The sequence below is a fragment of the Theropithecus gelada genome, chromosome 4, assembly GCF_003255815.1.
Source record: "Theropithecus gelada isolate Dixy chromosome 4, Tgel_1.0, whole genome shotgun sequence".
NCBI classification, from domain to species: domain Eukaryota; kingdom Metazoa; phylum Chordata; class Mammalia; order Primates; family Cercopithecidae; genus Theropithecus; species Theropithecus gelada.
In genome coordinates, this window is record NC_037671.1 from 103,998,806 (window position 1) to 104,024,712 (window position 25,907).

General features: G+C 38.8%; 1 protein-coding gene across 11 annotated transcripts in view; it reads right to left on the reverse strand.

The window, feature by feature from the left end:
- HACE1 (HECT domain and ankyrin repeat containing E3 ubiquitin protein ligase 1) overlaps nt 1-25,907 on the reverse strand; it is a 128,847-nt gene that overhangs the window by 81,089 nt on the left and 21,851 nt on the right. For 6 of the 11 annotated variants that reach the window (XM_025383896.1, XM_025383904.1, XM_025383897.1 and 3 more), the window contains one exon: nt 19,609-19,740. The exons of the other annotated variants lie outside the window; for them this stretch is intronic. In XM_025383896.1, the coding sequence (XP_025239681.1) occupies nt 19,609-19,740 (132 nt within the window). The remainder of the gene's footprint in view (nt 1-19,608; nt 19,741-25,907) is intronic. 11 annotated transcript variants of the gene reach the window in all.

Here is a 25,907-nt window from a genome sequence, read left to right on the forward strand (position 1 = left end):
TATTGGCAGCTAGTGGGTAGAGGTCAGAGATGCAGCTAAAAATCCTAAAACGCAGATGACAGCCCCCACAACAAAGAATTATCAGATCCAAAATACCAATAGTATTGAGACTGAGAAACCTTGGTATACAGTCAAACCAAGTAGTCAACAAACTCAACTCATGTACACAACGTTTCCAGTCAACATTTGAGTGCCTCACCATTATACACGAATGAACAGACAATATTTAAAATACAACTGAAGCAGGCCTCTAACCTGAAAAACAAAAATTACAACAAACCAAAAAATGGAACTCAGAATAACAAAGACAGTAAAGGGAACCAAAGAAAACAATAGAAATTAGAAAAGTAACTGACAACCTCAAACAGAAAAGAAATTATGCCATGGAATGAGAAAAGGAAGTTGGGTAGAAAATATTCAGGGAATGAGAAATCAAAAATACAATGCAATAAGTAAAAATTCAACAGAAGTTTAAAAAGAAAATGTTCAGGAATTCTACAAAGTAGAATAAAAAGACAAAATAGAAAATAGGAAAGATGAGAAAATTTGTGAATCAATCAAGGGAGACATACTGCAGAAAATGAGAATAAAGAAAAAAAAGGGGGTGAGGGATCAAAGGGGAATAACCAAGAAATAATATAAAAAAGGTTCCCAGAACTGAAAGACATCACGTACCAGGTTTAAAAGGCTCAACAAATGTCTAGTCTATCAAATTAAAAGACCTTCAACAAGGCATGTCAAAGTGAAATTTCATGATAACATCAGGGATAGAAGATTCCAGAGATAAACAAAAATCATGTGGGCATTAAACTTCTCAACAGCAACACAGAAATCTAAAATGTAAAAAGCCTTCAAAATTGTAAGATATATTACTCTATATGCAGAATTCTACAGCCAACTACACTATTATTCAAATAGATGCTTATAAATAAAAACGTTTAACTTTTATTTTTTAAATTACCTTCAATGCACCTTTTCTCAAGAAGCTACTGAAGTATATCCTCCTCCAAAGAAAGAGAATAAACCAAAATAGAAGACATGGAATCTAGAATATGGAGCTCAAACATGGGAGAGACACTAAGATTATTTCTAGGTTTAGAGGGTGATATGGTTTGGATTTGTGTCCCTGCCAAAATCTCCCGTTGAATTGGACGAAGGGACCTGGTGAGAGGTGACTGGAGCATGGGGACAGATTTCCCCCTTGCTGCTCTCATGAGATCTCATGGTTTAAAAGTGTGTGGTACATCCCCCCTCACACTCTTTCTCTCTCTCTCCTGCCACCATGTGAAGAAGGTGCTTGCTTCCCCCTCTGCCTTCCACCATGATTGTAAGTTTCCTGAGGTCTCATAGTCATGCTTCCTGTTAAGCCAGCAGAACTCTGAGTCAATTAAATGTCTTTTCTTCACAAATTACTCAGTCTCTAGTAGTTCTTTATAGCAGGGTGAAAAACTGACTAATATAGAAAATTGGTACCAGGAGTGGGACACTCCTATAAAGACACTTGAAAATGTGGAATCAACTTTGGAACTGGGTAAGGGGCAGAGGTTGGAACAGTTTGGAGGGCTCTGAAGAAAACAGTAAGATGTGGGAAAGTTTGGAACTTCCTAGAGACTTGTTGAATGGTTTTGATCAAACTGCTGATAGTGATACGGACAATGACGTCCAGGCTGAGGTGATCTCAGAGAGAGATAAGGAACTTATGGGCAACTGGAATAAAGGTCACTCTTGCTATGCTTTAGCAAAAAGGGAGTGGAAGCATTTTGCCCCTGCCCTAGAGATCTGTGAAACTTTAAACTTGAGACAGATGAATTAGGGTATCTGGTGGAAGAAATTTCCCCCTTTTTTTTTTTGAGACGAAGTCTCACTCTGTCTCCCAGGCTGGAGTGTAATGGCATGATCTCGGCTCACTGCAACCTCTCAGGTTCCAGCAATTCTCCCGCCTCCCAAGTAGCTGGGATTATAGGTGTGCACCACCACGCCCCACTAATTTTTTCTGTTTTTAGTAGAGATGGGGTCTCACCCTGTTGGACAGGCTGGTCTTGAAGACCTCACCTCAAGTGATCCACCTACCTTGGCCTCCTAAAGTGCTGGGATTACAGGTGTGACTCAGCATGCCCAGACTCTGGTGGAAGAAATTTCTAACCAGCAAAGCATTCAAGATGTGACCTAGCTTATTCTGAAAGCATTCACTTATACACATTCACAAAGAGATGGTTTGAAATTGGAATATGTTTAAAAGGGAAACAGAAGGCCAGGCACTGTGGCTCACGCCTGTAATCCCAGCACTTTGGGAGACCGAGGTGGGCGGATCACCTGAAGTCAGGAGTTTGAGACCCGCTTGGCCAACATGGTGAAACCCCATCTCTACTCTAAATACAAAAATCAGCCAGACATGGTGGCAGGTTCCTGTAATCCCAGCTACTCAGGAGGCTGAAGCAGGAGAATTGCTTGAACCCAGGAGGCAGAGATTGCAGTGAGCCAAGATCACCACATTGCACTCCAGCCTGGGCAACAAGAGCAAAACACAACTCAAAAAAAAAAAAAAAAGAGCATAAAGGTTTGGAAAATGAGCAGCCTGACCAGGCAGTAGAAAAGAAAAACCCATTTTCTGGGGAGAAATTCAAGCCAGGTGCAGAAGTGTACATAAGTAACAAGGAGTTGAAAGTTAATAACCAAGACAACAGGAAAAACATCTCCAGGGCATGTCACAGACCTTCACTGCAGCCCCACACATCAGAGGCCTGGAGGCCTAGGAGGGAAAAATGGCTTCACAGGCCAGACCCAGGGCCCCACTGCTCTGTGCAGCCTCGGGACTTAGTGCTCTGCATCCTAAATGCTCCAGTGCCAGCTCCAGCCATGGCTAAAGGGGGCCAAGGTACAGTTCAGGTCACTGCTTTAGAGGGTGCAAGCCCAAGCCTTAAAGCTTCCATGTGGTGTTGGGCCTGCAGGTGTGCACAGAAGGCAAGAGACGATGTTTTGGAACCTCTGCCTAGATTTCACAGGATGTATGGAAATGCCAGGCTGTCCAGGCAAAAGTCTGCTACAGGAGTAGAGCCCTCATGGAGAACCTCTACTAGGGCAGTGCAGACGGGAAATGTGGAGTTAGAACCCCTCACACTGAGTCCCCACCGGAGCACTGCCTAGTAGAGCTGTGAGAAGAGGGCCACCACCCTCTAGACCCAAGAATAGGAGACCCACTGACAGCTTGCACTGTGCACCTGAAAAAGCCTCAGGTACTCAACGTCAGCCTGTGAAAGAAATCTAGGGGGCTGTACCCTGCTGAGTCACAGGGGCGGAGCTACCCAAGGCCTCAGGATCCCAACCCATGCATCAGTGTGCCCCAGATATGAGACACGGAATCAAAGGAAATTATTTTGGAGCTTTAACAACAGCCCTGCTAGGTTTCACACTTGCATGGGGCCTATAGCCTCGGTGTTTTGGCCAATTTCTCCCACTTGGAGCATTCACTCAATGCCTGTACCCTCACTGTATCTTGGAAGTAACTAATTTGTTTTTGATTTTACAGGCTTATAGGCAGAAGGGACTTATCTGTCTCAGATGAGACTTTGAACTGTGGACTTCTGACTTAATGCTGAAACGAGTTAAGACTGGAGGACTGCTGAGAAGGGAAATTGTATTTTCCAACGTGAGAAGAACATGAGATTTGGGAGGGGTTAGGGGTGGAATGATATGGTTTGGATTTGTGTCCCCGCTAAATCTCATGTCAAACTGGAAGAGGGGCCTGGTGGGAGGTGACTGGATCATGGGGGCGGATTTCTCCCTTGCTGCTCTTGTGATAGTGAATGAGTTCTCACAAGATCTGTAGGTTTAAAAGTGTGTGGCACGCCCCCCTCACACTCTCTCTCTCCTGCTGCCATGTGAAGAAGCTGCCTGATTCCCCTTCATCTTCCACCATGATTGTAAGTTTCCTGAGGCCTTCCAGTCATGCTTCCTGTTAAGCCTGCAGAACTGTGAGTCAATTAAAACTCTTTTCTTCTTCAATTACCCAGACTCAGGTACTTCTTTATATCAGGTGAAAATGAACTAATATATGGAGGAGAAAAAAAGATGTTACTGACAAACTATCTAATGAATCTGTCTTTGTAGAAGAGAGTATGAAGAGATATTTTATAGGAGCATATAGATGAAGAAATGCTGATCCATACAAAGAAAATTGAGCAAAGCCAATTATTCAAGAAAAATAGTCATCCTCAAAAAAGAACGTTATTACAGTATTACTGACTGAGCAGTAAATAATACTTTAACTATATATAACCAATATTGTCTAATCAAAACTTATAAATCATTTACCATAACAAGAAATGATTAAATAATATCTAAAAGTCATAAACTAAGAAAGAGTCACGGAAGCTTATCATTTGGAAATATGTACTAAAGGAAAAGTTTAAAAAGTTGAAAATTGTTGCCTCTGGTGATCATGACTTCACAAAGAGGAAGGGTGGTTCAAAGGACTAGCATCCTTATTAGAAGACTTTAATACTAATAAAATATTTTTAAGACATAGTATTCACATGTCTATTTAAATTTACTTCTATCTCAACATTAATTCTATAATCTATGTAATAAAAAGTTATATAAAACTACATTATTATCTATGTAATTCCTCTAAACTGAAAACGAGTAGTCAAGTATAGCTTATAAATATAAGAAAAACAAGTATTTCGGTCACTATTTTATAAGAGGACTATGTGGGCCTTCTAATCATGGCTTTCCTCTGATCATTGACCTAGAAGCGGTGTCTGTAAGGTCCCAAAATAGAAGTAAGATGGAGAGTAGCAACAGTGTTCCCTACTGTTATAGAAATTATAGAAAATAAGCCTGCCAACTAAAAAAAACCCCAGGACCAGAAGAATTCACAGCTGAATTCCACCAGATATACAAAGAAAAGCTGCTACCATTCCCATTCAAACTAGTCCAAAAAATTGAGAAGGGACTACTCCCTAACTCATTCTATGAAGTCAGCATTATCCTGATACCAAAACCTGGCAGAGATACAACAAAAAAAAGAAAATGTCAGACCAATAGCCTTGATGAAACTGATGCAAAAATCCCTAACAAAAACACTGGCAAGCAGAATCCAGCAGCACATCAAAAAGCTTAAACACCATAATCAAGTAGGCTTCAACCCAAGGATGCAAGGTTGGTTCAACATACACAAATCAATAAATGTGATTCAGCACATAAGCAGAAATAAAGACAAAAACCACGTATCTCAACGGATGCAGAAAAGGCTTTTGATAAAATTTAACATCCATTTGTGTTTTTTTTTTTTTTTTAAACTTTCAATAAACTAGGTATTTAAGGAACATAGCTCAAAATAACACGAACCATCTATGACAAACTCACAGCCAGTGTCATAATTAATGGGCAAAAGCTGGAAGCATTACCTTGAAAACCAACATAAGACAAGGATGCTGTCTCTCACCACTCCTATTCAATGTAGTATTGGAAGTTCTGGCCAGGGCAATCAGCAAGAGAAAAAAACAAAAGGCCAAACAAATAGGAAGAAAAGAAGTCAAACTATCCCTGTTTGCAGATGACATAACACTAGATTTAAAAAACCCCACAGTCTCAGCCCAAAAGCTACTTAGGCCAATTAACAACCTCAACAAAGCCTCAGAACACAAAATCAATGTGGAAAAATCACTAGCATTCCTATACACTAAGAGTCAAGCTGAGGGCAAGTCAGGAATGAACTCCCATTCACAACTGCCACAAAAAGAATAAAATAACTAGGAATACAACTGACTAGGGAGGTGAAAGATCTCTACAAGGAGAACTACAAACCACTGATCAGAGATGATACAAACAAATGGAAAAACATCCCAGGCTCCCAGACAGGAAGAATCATTATCAGTAAAATAGCTGTACTGCCCAAAGCAATTTATATAGATTCAATGCTATTCCTATTAAACCACAATTGATGTACTTCACAGAACTAGAGAAAACTATTTTAAAATTCATATGAAACCAAAAAAGAGCCCAAATAGACAAGGCAATCCTAAGCAGAAAGAAAAGTTGGAGGCATCACACTACCCAACTTTAAACTATACTACAAGGATATATAGTAAGCAAAACAGCATGGTACTGGTACAAAAACAGACACATAAACCAATGAAACAGAACAGAAAACCCACAAATAAGACCGCACCCTGACAACTATCTGATCTTCCACTAAACCTGACAAAAACAAGCAATGGGGAAAGGAATTCCCTATTCAATAAATGGTGTTGGAATAACTGGTTAGCTATAGTTAAACAACTGAAACTGAACCCCTTCCTTACATCATACACAAAAATTAACTCAAGATGGATTAAAGACTTAAATGTAAAACCCAGGCCAGGTACAGTGGCTCACGCCTATAATCCCAGCACTTTGGAAAGCAGAGGCAGGTAGATCATGAAGTCAAAAGTTCGAGACCAGCCTGATCAACATGGTGAAACCCCGTCTCTACTAACAGTACAAAAATTAGCCAGGCGTGGTGGCACGCACCTGTAATCCCAGCTACTCAGGAGGCTGGGGCAGAAGAATCACTTGAATCCGGGAGGTGGAGGTTGCAGTGAGCCAAGATCATGCCACTGCACTCCAGTCTAGGCAACAGAGCGAGACTCTGTCTCAAAAAAAAAAAAAAAAAAGCAAAACTCAAAACCATAAAACCCTGGAAAACAATGTAGGCAATACCATTCAGGACTTAGGCATGGGCAAAGATTTCCTGACAAAGATGCCAAAAGCAATTGGAACAAAAGCAAAAACTGAAAAGTTGGGATCTAATTAAACTAAAGAGTTTCTGCATAGCGAAGAAAACTATCATCAGAATAAACAGAAAACCTATAGAACAAGAGAAAATTTCTGCAAACTATGCATCTGACAAAAGTCTAATATCCAGCATCCACAAGGAATTTAAATTTACAAAAAACAACAACCCCATTAAAAAGTGGGCAAAGGACATGAACAAACACTTCTCAAAAGAAGACATATATGTGGCCAAAAATCACATGAAAGAAAAGCTCAACGTCACGGATTAGAGAAATGCAAATCAAAACCACAATGAGATACCATCTCACACCAGTAAGAATGGGTATTATTAAAAAGTCAAAAAACGGCTGAGCGTGGTGGCTCACGCCTGTAATCCCAGCACTTTGGGAGGCCGAGGCCGGCGGATCACGAGGTCAGGAGATCGAGACCATCCCAGCTAACACGGTGAAACCCCATCTCTACCAAAACATACAAAAAAAATTAGCCGGGCATGGTGGTGGGCGCCTGTAGTCCCAGCTAATTGGGAGGCTGAGACAGGAAAATGGCGTGAACCCGGGAGGCGGAGCTTGCAGTGAGCCAAGATGGCACCACTGCACTCCAGCCTGGGGGACAGAGCGAGACTCCATCTCAAAAAAAAAAAAAAAAAGTCAAAAAACAACAGATGCTGGCAAGGTTGTAGAGAAAAAGGAAGGCTTATACACTGTTGGTGGGAGTAAATTACTTCAGCCATTGTAGAGGACAGTGTGGTGATTCCTCAAAGACCTAAGGACAGAAATACCGTTTGACCCAGCAATCCCATTACTAGGTATAAACCCAAAAGAAATATAAATCATTCTTTTATAAAGACATATGCACACATTTGTTCACTGCTGCACTATTCACAATAGCAAAGACATGGAATCAACCTAAATGCCCACTGATGGTAGACTGGATCAAGAAAATGAGGTACACATATACCATAGAATACTATGCAGCCATAAAAAAAGAATGTGACAATGTCCTTTTCAGGGACATGAATGGAGCTGCAGGTCATTATCTTTCGCAAACTAACACAGGAACAGAAAACCAAATACCGTATGTTCTCTCTAATAAGTGGGAGCTCAATGATGAGAACACATGGATATAGAGGGGAACAATATACACTGAGGCCTTTCAAAGGGGTAGAGGGTGGGAGGAGGGAAAGGATGAGGCAAAATAACTAATGTATACTAGGCTTAATACCTACGTGATGAAATAATCTCTACAACAAAGCCCCATGACACAACTTTGCCTATGTATCAAACCTGTACTTGTACCCCTGAACTTAAAAGTTAAAAAAAAAAAAAAAAAGAAATTATAGAAAATAAGTCTTCAACTCTCATCTGGCTCAGAAGAGATGAAAGCCAATACACTGAAAATATATATCAATACGCAATTAAAACCTAGCAATCCAGAAACTGTAATAAAGGAATTTTAACAAAATATACATTTATATAAATTATAATGTTAAAAACTATGTAATGATATAATGTAAATAACACTAATATGTACCCAGACAGTGTGCTAATAAGCATTTATCATTTCATTTAATGCATCTTGTGAGAAAGGTGATATTCTCTTCACTTTTATAAGCACAAAACTGAGTGTCAAAGAGGTCATGTAATCTGTACTCCAACACACAAACAGTGAAGCAGGGATTCAAACCCAAGTCCATGTTCATAATCACTACTCCACTGATCAAAACATAGGCATTATAATTCTTCTGAATTCAGATTACTAAATAGTATTATGCCTAATCTGACATATCTTCATAAACTACATTAATCACAGATAATCTAGTAACTCCCTACCAAATAACTATTACAGAATAAAGCTTAAGTACCTAGACAGCTACTTGTGTATGGTTTTAAAGTAATGCTATTTTTATGCCTGTAATCACAAGGCTTTGGGAGGCCAAAGTGGGAGGACTGCTTGAGGCCAGGAGTTCAAGACCAATCTGGGCAACATAGTGAGACCACCATCTCTAAAAAAGAAAGTTATAAATTTTTAAAAAAATTATCCAGGCGTGGGCCACGCATGGTGGCTCACGCCTGTAATCCCAGCAGTTTGGGAGGCTGAGGCGGGCGGATCACAAGGTCAGGAGATCAATACCATCCTGGCTAACACGGTGAAACCCCGTCTCTACTAAAAAAAAATACAAAATTTATCCAGGTGTGGTGGCAGGCGCCTCTAGTCCCAGCTACTCGGGAGGCTGAGCCAGGAGAATGGCGTGAACACAGGAGGCAGAGCTTGAAGTGAGCTGAGACCGCACCACTGCACTCCAGCCTGTCTCAAAAAAAAAAAAAAAATTAGCCAGGTGTGGTGGTGTGTGCTTGTAGCCCTAGCTATCTGGGAGGCTGAGGCAGAAGAATCACTTGAGCCCAGGAGCTCAAGGTTACAGTGAGCTATGATCGCACCACTACACTCCATCCAGTTCAACAGAGTGAAACCCTATCTCTAAATAAATACAAAATAAAAAAGTAGGCCGAGCGTGGTGGCTCACACCTGTAATCCTAGCACTTTGGGAAGCTGAGGCAGTCGGATCACTTGAGGTCGGAAGTTCAAGACCAGCCTGGCCAACATGGTGAAACCTTGTCTCTACTAAAAACACAAAAATTAGCCTGGCGTGATGGTGCATATCTGTAATCCCAGCTACTTAGGAGGCTGAGGCAGAAGAATTGCTTGAACCCAGGAGGCAGAGGTTGCAATGAGCGGAGATCGCATCACTGCACTCCAGCCTGTACTCTGTCTCCAAAAAAAAAAAGTAATGGTATTTTTAACCATATATTTTTTATAGTGCTTCTGTATTTCTATTTATACTGTAGAGCTTACAGTATAAAAACAATTTAGCCATTAGACTAACATATTCCTCTACTGTTCTCAACAAACTGGTGAGATAAATTCGAAGCAAGTCTTAGAAAAAAAGCGTGATTTACAATATAAACCTTGTATGTGGTTGGTGAAAAAAGTAATTGTGGTTCTTGCCATGACTTTTAATATATCCTACAAAGACATTAATTTTTTTTGAGAGAGAGAAACACTTGATTAAAATATTGGAGGCTGGGCGCGATGATTCACACCTACAATCCTAGCACTTTGGGAGGCCAGGTGGATCACCTGAGGTCAGGAGTTCAAGACCAGCCTGGCCAACATAGTGAAACACCGTTGCTATCAAAAATACAAAAATTAGCTGGGCATGGTGGCGGGTGCCTGTGATCCCAGCTACTTCAGAGGCTGACGCAGGAGAATCGCTTGAACCCGGGAGGCAGAGGTTGCAGTGAGCCAAGATCATGCCATTGCTCCAGCCTAGGCAACAGAGAGAGACTCTGTCTCAAAAAAAAAAAAAATAAAACAAATTGGAAGTTACTTGTTCCAGTATTTTATTTTCCATTCATAAATCTTTCTACTTTTCTATTTTTTTAAAAAAAAGCCCAATTAAGATCCTCAAAATATGCAACTATTAAAAGAAACATATTTTTAGTAAAGTTTTCAATAGCTGCACTTGCAGATAAAATGTTCCTCCAATCCCCCAATAAAAAATAAAAATCAAAAAACAGAAAAACCTACTTCCCTTAGAATAAGGATAAAAATGTATAAAGGAATTTGAAAGAATAAAAAATTGCCTTGCCGGGCGCGGTGGCTCAAGCCTGTAATCCCAGCACTTTGGGAGGCCGAGACGGGCGGATCACGAGGTCAGGAGATCGAGACCATCCTGGCCAACACGGTGAAACCCTGTCTCTACTACAAAATACAAAAAAACTAGCCGGGCGAGGTGGCGGGCGCCTGTAATCCCAGCTACTCAGGAGGCTGAGGCAGGAGAAGGCGTGAACCCGTGAGGCGGAGCTTGCAGTGAGCTGAGATCCGGCCACTGCACTCCAGCCTGGGCGACAGAGCGAGACTCCGTCTCAAAAAAAAAAAAAAAAAAAAAAAAAAAATGCCTTGCAGCACTGAAATGAGTGCAAAGTCATCTATCTTTGTGACTTAACAAAAAAAAGATGTTTGCTTGCTGTTTTCTTTTTGAAAAAGCTCTAAACAGGAAGGGAAAGGAAAATGCAAAATTCAGTCAATTATTGATTAAATGGCATAATAAGAAAAGCTGCTAGAAAGTCACAGACAATCTGAATCACAGTTTTAAAAAACTCTCCAGTCATTTCTCTGAGGACAGCAAGTAAAGATAATTCAAGTACAGAAGGAACTTAAAATGTACTCACCTCAACAATTAGCAGACTGCACAGTGATGAGTAGTAAGGAGAATAAGGAAGGTCTAATTAGTGTCAGGCGAGGGGACAGAGGCTGTTAACACTTATCTAACCCATCCTATTACTATTCTGGCTGTTTCTACTGAGACTTGTTCGGAGGGTGAGCCCTCCTGAGTCTCTTACTACTCCTTAATTGGACATACACTAGTGTGCAAAATGGATTCTCATTCTCAAATAATCCAGAGAAACAATATTTCAGTGGTAAAGCAAAAGGTCTAACCACAATAACAAATTATTTTCTTGTTGACAACACACACATACGATATTGAGATATCATGAATGACAAATAGGTATATAGAACTGTAATGAGGTATTTATTGCCTGGTCTTAACAACTGGAATTTAACAACGGAGTTTCAAGACTCCACATACACTCTTTCAAAGTGCTACAAGATAATCAATGTTTTCAACTATGTGAAAACTGTTCATGTGTGCCCAAAGGTTAAAACTTAGGTAGAAGAAAATGTACTCTGAGCATTTATTAAGTTAAAATAAATACATAAAAGTTCTTGAAGAAACAACACTACCTGAGAGTTTTAAATTGTATCAAAGCATAAGGCACAACATAATTCAAGAGAATAAATTCTAGATTAAACTTTTAAAATCCCTAAGGATTCTCAAAAGGAGATATTTTCAGCAATAGATACAAATGGATACAACCTCTTGTAAGAATCAGCACTATCAATATATACTCCACTTAAAGATATAAAAGGAAAAAAGTGACATTTAGAAATGCAAAGAAAATGGCAGAATATATTGATCAAAATGATACTGCATCTGAGTGGTTTTGAGGCAGAAGAATAGGGTCTGGAGGCAGGGAACCTAAGGCCATTTCACCTTGACTTTCCAGAAATAAATTGAAAGGAAAACCCTAACTTTCCACGCTTAAGTAACAAAAGGACCAGAGACTACTCCCTTTTTCAAACCCCCACCTCTTTTGCGAGGCAGATGGGAAATTGAAAGTACCACTAATAGGTTGCAAAAAGCAACCAATCAGATGTTTGCATAGGAGTGTAACTCTGTAACTTCACTTCAGCCTCTGATTGGTTGCACATAGCAACCAACCTCTGATTGGCTGCACATAGCAACCAGTCAGACTAACTGAAGGTAGCTATGTGCAACCAATCAGACTGAGGGCCAAGTCTTCAATTGCACAGAAGTGCAACTTCCTAACTTCACTTTAGCCTCTGATGAGTTGCTTCCCACAACCAATCAGATGTTTGCATAGGGGTGTGACCTCTGATTGATTGCAGGCCACCATTTCATTTACATGAGGTGAATGCCAAGTGGCCAATGGGAAATGTATATAGGGTATTTAGACCCCAGAAGATTCTGTATCCAAACCCTTGAGCAGCTGCTCGGGCCAATTCCCACCCTGTGGAGTGTACTTGTTTTCAATAAATACCTGCTTTTGATGCTTCATTCTTTACTTGTTTGTGCACTTTGTCCAATTCTTTGTTCAAAATGCCAAGAACCTGGACACTGTCCACCAGTTTCTACCATCTTTCAACAAAAATCTATACCCATTATGTACTATGCCCTCCTCTAGATAGTGTGTTACACACTACTCTAAATCAGGGGTCCCCAATCCCCAGGCTGTTAGGAACCAGGCCACACAGCAGGAGGTGAGTGGCAGGCACGTGAACATCACTGTCTGAGCTCTGCCTCCTGTCTGATCAGCAGTAACATTTGATTCTCATAGGTGCATGAACTCTATTGTGAGCTGCCCATGAAAGATTTAGGCGTAAGTTCCATCTGAAGTAGAACAGTTTCATCCCGAAACCATCCCCCCGACTTCTAACTGTGGAAAACTTGTCTTCCACGAAACTGGTCCCTAGTGCCAAAAAGGTTAGGGACCACTGCTCTAAATTATGTGCTATGCCCTACTCTAGATACTCGAGTTCAAACAATGAACAAAACAGACAAAAAAACCTGCCTTCATGAAGTACATAGTGGAAAGGGAAGATAAAGTGACAAGATATAAATAAACAAAATTTGTAATGTCAGTGCTATCCAGAAAAATAAATCAGGATTTTCTATGATTTGGATTCAATTCATTTTAGCAAATTTCTTGCCCCTAAAATCCCACAAATACTTTTGTGAAAACTGCACTAATCTATAAGCCATGAAGTCCAAAAAACCTAACAATTGTGATTTACAATGATGGTCACAGCTTCTATTTTTAAAATTATATGGCTTCTCATTTACTTGCTAAAATTAAGTGCAGTAGCTTACAATTTACTAAACATAAACATGTAAAAGCATGCCAACATAAATTTGTGACTGATAGCTGATTACCTATGTATTTTTCAAATTAATATAATTTTAAGAGCTACACTACATTAATATACATAATTTTAAGAACTATATGCCCAAAATTGGATCGACAAAGCACACTTTTTAAAAAATTTAGAATTGCAAATTCCCGGCCCAATTCTGCCCCTTCTCTACCCACCAAAAAAACTATTCTAGTCATTGATTATCTAGAATGGGATTCCCTCCTCCTTACAGAATAAGAAACTATTGTGGAGGAACCGAAAAAGAAAAGCATAGGGGATTTTCATATGGCCTTCAAGAGAGCCTTAAGAAGAAATGACATATTTCAACAGACTTCATAACCTTTCAAGTGATAAAACAATATCCTGAGTAAAACGAACGTACAAACCTAATGTGTAGGTCAATCTCAAGTCATTTAATTGAAGGCAGTGACTAACCAAGACCACCTGTGCCCAATACACTGATAAATTACAAAGCAAGAAATCCAGGGCAGCCCTATTTTATCAATGTCAACTCTCAAAACACTGATCAAAGTAAAAAGGAATAGATATTCAATAATAAAACTCTAAGTAAAAATCAAAGTTGTGGTATTATCACTAGCTAAAAGGAGACCAAACAACAAAGTGTCCTTACTTAATTTTTTAATTAAAAATAATTCTGATGACATGAGTTATGGCAATGCACAAATAGCTTATACACTAAGTAAGACTCCCAACTCACTAATCAGTGACTGGTTTACACACATCTTTTCTAGAAACCTGTCCACTTTCACCTATTAAGAACTTTGAACTCTTACGATGTATCCAGTAAAAATCATTATCATCCACTTGTGTTATAAAAGTAACAGTGGTAAGAGAACTTTCTACTATTTGCTTCAACTTCTTAGAAATGATTAAAGGAGAATTCTAGCATTAGAATAAATACAATTACTCTGACTCTAGAAATATACTCTGAAATGTTAGGCTACCTACCTTTATGCCTCAAGGCTGAATCCAATTAATGTCTGGAAAATGTTTTCAATTAAGTTTGCACGGCTGTCCAGTAATGGATGAAAAACTTGGAAGCTGGCTAAAGACACCAAGAGAGCTGACTGAATGTAGGGTTGAGCACTGTTTCTTAACAAATCTATGATTTTAGTTAAAAAATGCAGTCAGTTCTATCTAATATAGTCTATTATACTAAGGGTTCAACTATCATTTCCTATTGTTTGTGAAGCTTTGTATTTAGTTACAAAAACTTAATAAGGTTTATTCTGATAAAAATGAAATTTATTTTTAAATAAATTACAAATTAGTCCCTAACTAATCCTGCCATGTAATCTAACTTACAGAATTTTAGACTGAACTATTTGACAGTTCTCTACGGTTTCTAAATCCACGTTATTCTGAGAAGACTGTAGTTAATCATTTTTGGTAATTCAACACATTTATAAATCTTAAAGAAAAAGTTACCAAAAACTAGGTTTAATTTATGGTCCAAAGAGTATTAATAAATTATACCTACAGAGAACAGTGTTAGGTTTTACTCAACTTTCTAAAACTGAAATTAAAAATCAACAAGGCCCAGCTTCTTGTATAAGCATAAATGAATAAAGGGTCTAGATACTGATCTGTGTACTTTTACAGAATCACACCATGCATATTAATAACAATCATAAGAGCAGTAGTTATTACTGCTGTTAAATGCCTTCCAAAGTGTTCACAACAGTTTCCTTAATTATATCACCAGTAAAATTACATCATCTCCAGTTGAATAACCAAACTTTGAAATGATTTTTTGAAATTAGTATCCAAAGACATACCAGAATTCTGATATTATACAGCTAAGAATGGAGTTTAACAGTTGATCTAAGAAAAGTTACATAAAAATAAAATTATTAAGAAGTTGTTATGATTCCTTTCATCTGATCATTATTAAATAGGGATAGAAGTAGTTTAAAATCACGGTGCTATTATGCTACAATGACAAAAAACAGAGTGCACTCTTCAACCGCCCAAACCACTTCCTTCCAACAAGAGGAAAATGAGACCTTTATCATGTTTACCGCTAATGCAAAGCTGCATCTATATGAAATCATAATTAAGATTACTCAATTTCTTAGTTATGACAAAAATGAATCTTTCTTCCAAATCTTTTATTCTTAAAAAATGTAATATAAATTTTAAAAAGCACTTCTTGTCACCGAAGCAAGAATATAGCATTTAGCTATATAATCTACAAAGTTTAAGGGTGCTTAGCTAGTTGCTCAAAATGTTTTCATGCACTCCTCAGATTTACTCTAAAATGAGATGAGAAGGCGAATTTCAGAGGATTTATCACCCATGCCTCTGTGAAAACAGCTGATGTACTTTATTTCTTAATGGAGTTTCTTCCCCATTTAAAGTTTTCTATTTTATTCTATAAAATATATATAATCAGAATTATGTAAGCTCCTAAGCTTAAAAATAAAATATTGAAACTTACAAGCACTGGTATAGGTCTACATGAACATCAGTTCTGAAGACTTTTTAAAGAATTTATGGAAGAAGTGGCTACTGAGACAACAAAAAGGCCATACTGACTTGCCACTGAGTCACTAGGATACCTGACAAAGAATTATACACTCAGTGTTCAACTTATGGAAAGATATACAAATAGTTTTTAATAAATCAGTAACCCTTATCCTATAATAACATCATATTTCATAGCCCAGTAAATCACATCAAACTCAAGATAAAACAATTAATGCTTATACACTGAGATGTGAATGTGTCCCAGAAATATATGAGTAATTCTGAAATAGGCAGTATTAGCACAACTATGAACACAGATTTGTAGAACTATAGTTCAGCCAGGAGGCAAAGAAATAGACTAATTTTTCAAGATTCCCTTTTGTCCTAATTGAAAAAGGAATAAAGATACATACAATGATTGAGAAAATAATCAGTGCTAAGCATTCCCTTTACATTTATATGATCATCGTAGATAACGATTCCGAAAATAATCAGTCCTAAGCATTCCCTTTACCTGTATATGATCATTGCAGGTAACTATAATTGACCAACTATTATTAATCCCGTTGGCCATTACAACCAACCACAAGTCAACATGACTTTTTCTACCCTTCCTCCTCTACTCTGTCTGCAAAATCTCATTCTGTGAAACTCATCACCACAATGAAGTCAGACTCCCTATAAATCTTCTCAGAATATAATTGTTCAAAGGCATCTGACTATGAGGAATTCTCCATTACTTTACCACATTTGCTTTAGGTTGTAAACCATATGGAGTATATTATACTTATACCACCTAATTTTCAGTAACTTCAGAAGGCAATTCTAAATTTTTAATGCAGCCTGTAATGCACAGGTCTTGAACAAGGTTTTCTTAGTAATTCTTGCTTCTGTACTGGTTCAAAGCAGCTAAAATTAGCTTTTACAGATCTTTTTCTAATCTGAATCCCAGTATTTTCCTATCCAAGTTCCTGGGCAACAGGTAGGGTATGCAAGTCTTAGTAAATGACACTCTGCTCATCCGTTATAGCAAAGGGTGTTTATATTAAAGTAGGTGCTCTTCTGTCCTCTGAGAGCTATTGGCTAGACTCATTCTCTAATACGCAATAATGCCTTAAAAACCGGAGTCATTCAAGATTAGGACATTTCACATCTTTTTTTTCCATATAGAATACTTTTTAAATTTAATAATGTTGACTCTAAGTAGTAAAAACTAATGAGAAGAATATACCTGAAAACACTGCATTGGTTTTCAGATGATAAAAGACAAAAAATACAAATGAACAATACTGTTCAGAAAAAATTCCAGGAAACAGAAAAAGGATCCTATATCCCTCCACTTTTTCAACACCATATTAAACATAAGACAATGTCAACCTTTGTCTACTATCTTGAAGAAGTCCAATATTCTGTGAATTGTGATCATACATCCTGAAATCAGGTTAAGGAAAAAGTGTTTGAAGAGATGAAAGTCCAGATTCCACTAGGAATTCTCCCTTCTCCCAACAAGAGATAAGACTCGGAAAGTTTGCAACAAAAATAAATAAACAAACTTTGTATCCTTGTAGCTACTGGTACAGACTTTGCTTTGAGTTGGTTTCGTTGTTATTATGGTCAGCAAGAAAATAAATTACATGCTTTTTTTTTTTTTTGAAGAGATGAGGTGCAGTGGCAATTCACTGACATGATCCCACAAACTGACCAGCATGGGGGTTTTGACTTGCTGTTTCTGACCTGGTCTGGTTCACCTCTCTGGCAATCTGGCATCCTGAGAGGTCACCATATTCATACCAAACTTAGTGTGGACATCCAACCAGCATAGCGCACTATGACCCACAACTCCTGGGCTAAAGGGATCTCTCTACCTAATCGTGACCTCTCCACCTCAGCCTCCCAAGTAGCTGAGACTACTGGCACACACCTGTACATTCTATTACCAATAATGTTAAATGTTAAAAAAAAAAAAAAATTAAAAACATAAACAGGGTAGAAAATTATAGCAAAGCAGAAACTCAATCTAAAATCTTAACTTTCAATCTTTATATAAGGCAGTAAAGTCTCTTAATGAGAGAGAAATAGCAATTTCAAAAGCCAAATGTCAGGACACAGGAATAACAGGCGAGCACTGTCCTAAAACAAATGCATGATTTTAGAAACCTAGAGTAAGAAGGAAAATAGCCAGGCACGGTGGCTCACACCTGTAATCCCAGCATTTTGGGAGGCTGAGGCAGGCAGATCACTTGAGACCAGGAATTCAAGACCAGCCTGGCCACCACAGCAAAACCCCATCTCTACTAAAAATACAAAAAGTTGCTGGGTGTGGTGGCGCACACCTATAATCCCAGCTACTTGGGAGGCACAAGAATCATTTAAACCTGGGAGGTAGAGGTTGCACTAAGCTGAGATCGTGCCACTGCACTCCAGCCTGGGTGACAGAGTGAGACTCTGTCTCAAAAAAAAAGAAAAAGAAAGAAAGAGGCCAGGCACAGTGGCTGACGCCTGTAATCCCAGCACTTTGGGAGGCCGAGGCAGGTGAATCATGAGGTCAGGAGATTGAGACCATCCTGGCTAACATGATGAAACCCCATCTCTGCTAAAAATACAAAAAATTAGCGGGGCGTGGTGGCACATGCCTGTAGTCCCAGCCACTCGGGAGTCTGAAGCAAGAGAATGCTGTGAACCCGGGAGGTGGAGCTTGCAGTGAGCCGAGATCGCACCACTGCACTCCAGCCTGGGTGACAGAGCGAGACACCATCTCAAAAAATAAATAAATAAATAAATAAATAATTTTAAAAAGTAAAAGAAAGAAAGAAAACAACTGTTACTTGGACCACACACAATGCAAGTAGAAAAATAGGATAACCTGACTCATACTATTTAACCAGTGTCATTGCTCACTTTCCTCACTATCTAATCCTCAAAATTGAGGCTTAATGGCAAAAGATAAAATAAAATATGAAGTTTTATTTGCTAAAACTGAGAATAGAATGAACATTATAAATGTTGAAATTAAGTGTCAATACATGACATTAAAAAATTTAGTATATTCGGTTATTAAAGCCTATGAATTGGAAATAAAATCAAAATGCAAATTACAAATATTTTGAGCACATATAAAAGCACTATTTTCCTGTTTTTGTTGTTGTTGTTGTTTGAGACAGGCTCTCACTCTGTCACCCAGGCTGGAGCATAGTGGCACAGTCTTGGCTCATTGCAACCGCTGACTCCTGCGCTCAAGCAATTCTCCCACTTCAGCCTCTGGAATAGCTGAGACTACTGGTGCATGCCACCATACCCAGCTAAATTTTTTTGTATTTTTAGTAGAGATGGGGTTTCGCCATGTTGCCCAGGCTGAACTCCTGAGCTCAAGCGATCCACCCATCTCAGCCTTCCAAAGTGCTGGGATTACAGCTGTGAGCCACGGCTCCCAGCCCAAAAGCACTATTTTCTATTTCTTCTAACCATACACAATATATTTATCAGAAGTCCATATGGTCCAGGTGCAGTGGTTCACACATGTAATCCCAGCTACTCGGGAGGCTGAGGTGGGAGGATCACTTGAGCACAGGAGTTTAAGGCCGCAGTGACCTAGGATACCACCACTGCACTCCAGCCTGGGCAACAAAGTGAGACCCTGTCTCAAAAAAGAAAAAGTCCATAAGATGCAGAAAATAAGATTTTGCTATTATGCTTCATGTTCCCAAACATGCACAGTGAAAAACTTTTCATGAGTTCAATTTTAAAAAACAAACACATGCAGCTTAAAGTCCTCATGGCTGAACTTACCGTCTTGTGACCGTTCTGGCAGGCAACATGCAGTGCTGTCTGCCCCATGGCATCCTCAACATCAACATCACTGACATGCTGCACAAGGTCATGGAGTAGTTCTGTCCGCCCATTCACAGCCAGCCAGTGTATCTGTGAAGCCATTTAGTTACTTAACGTTTGTGTAGTAGTGTTTTATATAAAAACAGCAGATAAATAATGTTATTTCTTAGCTGAACGTGACTTGCTCATGCAAATCTAAAGGCATTTTAAGTCCATGTAATGGTTTAAAACTAAAGGTATTTTAAGTCCATGTAATTTTTTTCCTTTTTTTAATTTGTTTAAGTTTTATTTATGGGTTTGGGGTTCTTTTTAGAGTTGGGGTCTTGCTATGTTGTTCAGGTTGGACTCAAACTCCTAAGCTCAAGTGATCCTCCTGCCTCAGCCTCCTAAATAGCTGAAAACTAGGTTTTATATGAGGAAAATTTCTGTATCAAGATGCAGATTACATTACCACAGATTTCAAAATCAAGAACCCAATGCGGCTGGAAGTGGTGACTCATGTTTGTAATCTCAGCATTTTGGGAAGTTGAGGCAGGAGGATTGCTTGAATAAAATGAGTTCAAGATCAGCCTGGGCAATGTAGCAAGAACCTGCTTCTATAAAAAATTTAAAAATTAGCTGGGCAGCCGGGCACGGTAGCTCACACCTGTAATCCCGGCACTTTGGGAGGCCGAGGCAGGCGGATCACGAGGTCAGGAAATCAAGACCATCTTGGCCAACATGGTGAAACCTTGTCTCTACTAAAATATAAAAAATTAGCTGGGCATGTTGGCGTATGCCTGTAATCCCAGCTATTTGGGAGGTTGAGGCAGGGGAATCGCTTGAACCCAGGAGGCGGCAGTTGTGGTGAGCTGAGATCGTGCCACTGCACTCCAGCCTGGCAACAGAGCAAGACTCCGTCTCAAAAAAAAAAAAAAAAAAATTAGCTGGGCATGTGGCATACACCTATGGTCCTAGTTTCTCAGGATGCTAAGGTGGGAGGACCCCTTGAGCCCAGGAGTTTGAGGCTACAATGAGCTATGATTGTGCCACTGCACTCCTACCTAGGTGACAGAGTGAGAACCTGTCTCAAAAAAAAAAAAAAATTGTTTTAAAATAACTCACAATGGTTCAAAATAGTAAGTATACTAAGCTTCCAATCATCAAATACTCTGCTTCTCAGATAATCCTGGACTCTATGCATAGCTTGTCTCTGGAGAAAAGGTATTAGATATTGTTCCTTTCCCAGAAGCAAACGTTAAGTTAAAAAGTAATTAACATTGCAATGCTATCTCCCTTACTTCCTATATTTTACAAGTAACACATGTATCTTGCATAAATAAAAAAAGGAGGATAAAAATATATATAAAACACCTATAAGTCTACCACTCAAAGATAATCAATGTTAAAACTTTGGACTATGCTATCCATTAATTTTTCACATGATTTTTTTTTTCATTAAGAAGAAAATCATGAAATCCCTGTTTTAAAATGGTAGGTTTAATCCATGCATCAGTCTCTACTTCTTCCCTAAACCCCACAGAAATGACAGTAAAGAGTATTTCCTTAAAGACTAGATCCATAAAGATACAGAGGAGAGAACAGCAAGTTTTGGAAGCAAAGAAAATAGATGATGCTTTTTATCTTGTCAGATTATACTTGCTGACTTGTCGGAATGTTACACCAGTATTAGAGAAACCTCCCCAAAAAAATGTGATTCACATTACAGGACTCCCAAAAGGCTCAAGAATCAATAGTAAGCACCATGCACCTTTTGAAAAGAGGTTGAAAGTTCATCTAACAAGATTTAGAGCCTCATATCTCTAACCCTCCCCAACTGTGCAAGGCCAGTAATGGCCCCTCCTCAATCAGATAGAATGCAAGAGGCTTGAAAACAGTCTCTAGGTAAGAGACACCAGGCACATTGAACCAGGAATACCACATTAAGAAGGGGAGATTAAGTGCAAGTTTAAATACTGAATATTGATTTTACAAAGCATTCTTCTCTATCCAGCACACAGACTGTTAACATCTTCAGGGCAGTTGGAAGAGTCTTCTCTGAGGAGTATGACCAGCTCAAGAGTAAATGCCTAAAGAGATCGACACTGGAAAGGTCCAAGAGGCAAATGTCCAAGGAGAACATCCTACACTGAAGGCCCTAGTGAACAAACCTCACTCATGCTGACAGTCTTCAAATAGCTTTTTCCATTTCCACCAAACATTTGATAAATGCATCTAATTTGAAAGACAAAATACAAAAATTTTTTAAAGCAAAAAGTAGGGGGAAAAAGGAACCATGAATATTCAAGAAAAAACTATATTTAATACTGTCAGAGAGAGAACATACTGATTGCGTCCTTGAAATGAGTAAAGGATACTATTTTTTCAAAGAAACAAGGAAAAAAAAAAAACTCTTGGAAATTAATACTATGATAGAGACGTGCAAACTCAAAAGAAACTTTAGTTATACCTGATGTAAATGACGAGTTGATGGGTGCAGCACACCAACATGGCACAAGTATACATATGTAACAAACCTGCACGTTATGCACATGTACCCTACAACTTAAAGTATAATAATAATAAATAAATTAAAAAAAAAAAAAGAAAAAAATATTGAGGAAGTCTCCCTAAAAGTAAAAAGATAAAAGAAATGAAGAAATGAGAAAAAGTAGGAATATTAAAGGGCTACTGTGAATAGGTCTAACGTTTAAATAACAGGAGTTGGGGAAAAAATAAAACTGAGAAAAGACAGAAAAAGAAATCATAAAAGTAACAATTTACGAATATTTCTCATAAGTTCCCATTACATGAGTTTCCAGGCTGACAGGGTCTCAATATTATCCAGCTAAATGGATAAAATAAAGCCAATCCAAGATATAATAATCACAGGATTTTAGAACACCATGGACAAAGTAGATTCTGTAAGTTTCTAGAGAGAAAAATCAAAACAGATTTCATATAAACAATCAAGAATCAAAATAGTACTAAACTTCAAAACAAAGTAAGAAGACAACAAAGCAATGCTTTCAAAATTCTAAGGAAAAATGATGTCTCGTCTAGATTGTCAGCTAAACTGTCAATCACATAATCAGACTCAAAGACTTGAGTCATATCAAACATGCAAGATGGCAACACATCTCCCATGCATACTTTTTCTCAGGAAACTGTCAGGGTTGTGCTCTATCAGAATGACAGAATAGTTACCAGAAAAGATGGATATGAGACCCATATAACAGAGAACCCAAAGCAAGAAAAAAGCAAAAGGAATCCCCAGGATGATGATGAGACATTCCAAACAACTGTGCAGCAGACCTAGGTACCAACCAACCCAGCCAAGAGAGCACAGAAGTCTCCTTAAGAGACTCCTTCAAGACATAATCAAGGACATGAAAGGTACTGCATACTATTAAGAGGATATTTATAAAGCTGAGAGAGACTTTGGTAATGAATTAGTAATAAGTTATAAGAAAACTTTAATAAAGCAGTAGGGCACAAAACAGGTATCAAAGACATACAAACTGGAAAAGAAAGAAATAAAGGCCTGGCGCGGTGGCTCATGCTTGTAATCTCAGCACTTTGGGAGGCCGAGGCAGGTGAATCACCTGAGGTCTGGAGATCAAGACCAGCCTGGCCAACATGGTGTAACCCCGTCTCTATTAAAAATACAAAAATCAGCCGGGCGCGGTGGCTCAAGCCTGTAATCCCAGCACTTTGGGAGGCCGAGACGGGTGGATCACAAGGTCAGGAGATCGAGACCATCCTGGCTAACCTGGCGAAACCCCGTCTCTACTAAAAAATACACAAAACTAGCCGGGCGAGGTGGCGGGCACCTGTAATCCCAGCTACTCGGAGGCTGAGGCAGGAGAATGGCGTAAACCCAGGAGGTGGAGCTTGCAGTGAGCTGAGATCCGGCCACTGCACTCCAGCCTGGGCGACAGAGCGAGACTCCATCTCAAAAAAAAAAAAAAATTAAAAAATTAAAAAAATAAAAATACAAAAATCAGCTGGGCGTGGTGGCGCACACCTGTAATCCTAGCCACTCGGGTGGCTAAGGCAGGAGAATTGCTTGAATCCAGGAGGCGGAGGTTGCAGTGAGCCAAGATCGTGCCACTGGACTGTAGCCTGCGTGACAGAATGAGACTCTGTCTAAATGAATAAACAAACAAAAAACTGTCTCTACATGCCGACAACATGACTGTCTATGTAGAAAATCCCAAGCAATTTGCCCAAAATCGCCTAGAACTAATAAGCGAGTTCAGCAAGATTGCAAGACACATAATTAACACATAAAAACCAATTGCATTTCCATCTGAACATGCATAAACTCAAATTAAAAACACAATGCCATTTACAATTATGCCAAAGAAAATGAAATAGTTATATGCTTACGAAAACATGCACAAAATCCCCAGACTGTGCTGTACAAAATTCTAATGGAAAAAATCAAAGACCTAAGTAAGTGTGGAGACATACTGTGTTTATGGATTAAAAGACTCAATCAACATAGTAAAGATAACAATTCTCCCCAAATTGATCTATCAGTTTAAAGCAACTCCAATCAAAATTCCAGCAAGGTTTTTTTGTTGACGTAGACGAGTTTATTGTAAAATTTATATGGAAAGGCAAAGGAATCAGAATGGCTAACACAATCCTGATAAAGAAAAATAAAGTGAGAGGAATTATTCTACCTGTTATTAAGACTTACAGCTACAGGCTGGGAGCAGTGGCTCAAGCCTGTAATCCCAGCACTTTGGGAGGCCGAGGCAGGTGGATCACGAAGTCAGGAGATCGAGACCATCCTGGCTAACACGGTGAAACCCCGTCTCTACTAAAAATACAAAAAGTAGCTGGGCAAGGTGGCGGGCGCCTGTAGTGCCAGCTACTCAGGAGCCTGAGGCAGGAGAATGGCGTGAACCCTGGAGGCAGAGCTTGCAGTGAGCCGATATCGTGCCACTGCACTCTAGCCTGGGCGAAAGAGCGAGACTCCATCTCAAAAAAAAAAAAAGACTTACAGCTACAGTAATCAAGACAGTGTGGTATTAGCAGAGAGATTAGTAGAGACACACAGATCAGTGGAACGAATAGAAAGTCCACAAGTGGATCCACACAAATATGCCCAACTGATTTTTGAGATAGATGCAAAACCACATTCATGCAGAAAGGACAGCCTTTTCAACAAACAGTGCTAGTACTGGACATTCACAGGCGGAAAAAAAAAAAGGAAGCCTTGACCTAAGCCTCATATCTTATGCAAACAGTAACTCGAAAGAGATAATAGACTTAAATGTGAAACACAGAAACATAAAACTTTTAGAAAAAAAGATAGGAGAAAATCTTTAGGATCGAGGGCTAGGCAAAGAGTTCTTGATACCAAAAGCATGACCCATAATGTGAAAAATTGATCAATTTGACTTCAAAATTTAAAACTTTTGCTCTTCAGAAGATTTAACTTTTGCTCTTAACACCATTACTAAAAACAGTACTAGAAGACCTAGCTAGAGCAATCAGGGAAAAGAAAGAAACAAAAGACATTCAAATTAGAAAGAAAGATGTCAAATAATTTTTGTCTGCAGATGATATGATCTTGTATTGGAAAAACTTAGACTCCACCAAAAAACTGTTAGCACTGGTAAACAGGTAAGCTGCAAAATATGAAACCAACATACAAAAATCAGTAGCATTCCGATGTCAGCAGCAAACAACCTGAAAAAGAAGTAAAGAAAGTAATCCCATTTATGACAGCTACAAATAAAATAAAATACCTAGGAATCAGCTTAACCAAAGAAGTGAAAGACATCTAAAAGAAAACTATTAAAAAAAGATGCAAGAAACTGAAGAAGGCACACACAAAAAATGAAAAAATATTCCTAAGGGTTGGAAGAATCAATACTGTCAAAATGTCCATACTACTCAAAGCAATCTATGGATTCAATGTATTCTCTATCAAAATACCAATGACATTCTTCACAGAAACAGAAAAGATAATTCCAAAATTTATATGGAATCACAAAAGATCTAGAACAAAAGCCATTGTGAGTAAAAAGATAAAGACTGGAGGAATATCATTACCTGACTTCAAATTATACTACAGAGCTATAGTAACCAAAACAGCATGGTACTGGTACAAAAACAGACACACAGACCAACGGAACAGAAGAGATAACCCAGAAACAAATCCATGCATCTACAGTGAACTCATTTTCTACAAGGTGCCAAGAACACACACTGGGAGTAGGGACCATCCCTTCAATAAATGGTGCTGGGAAAACTGGATA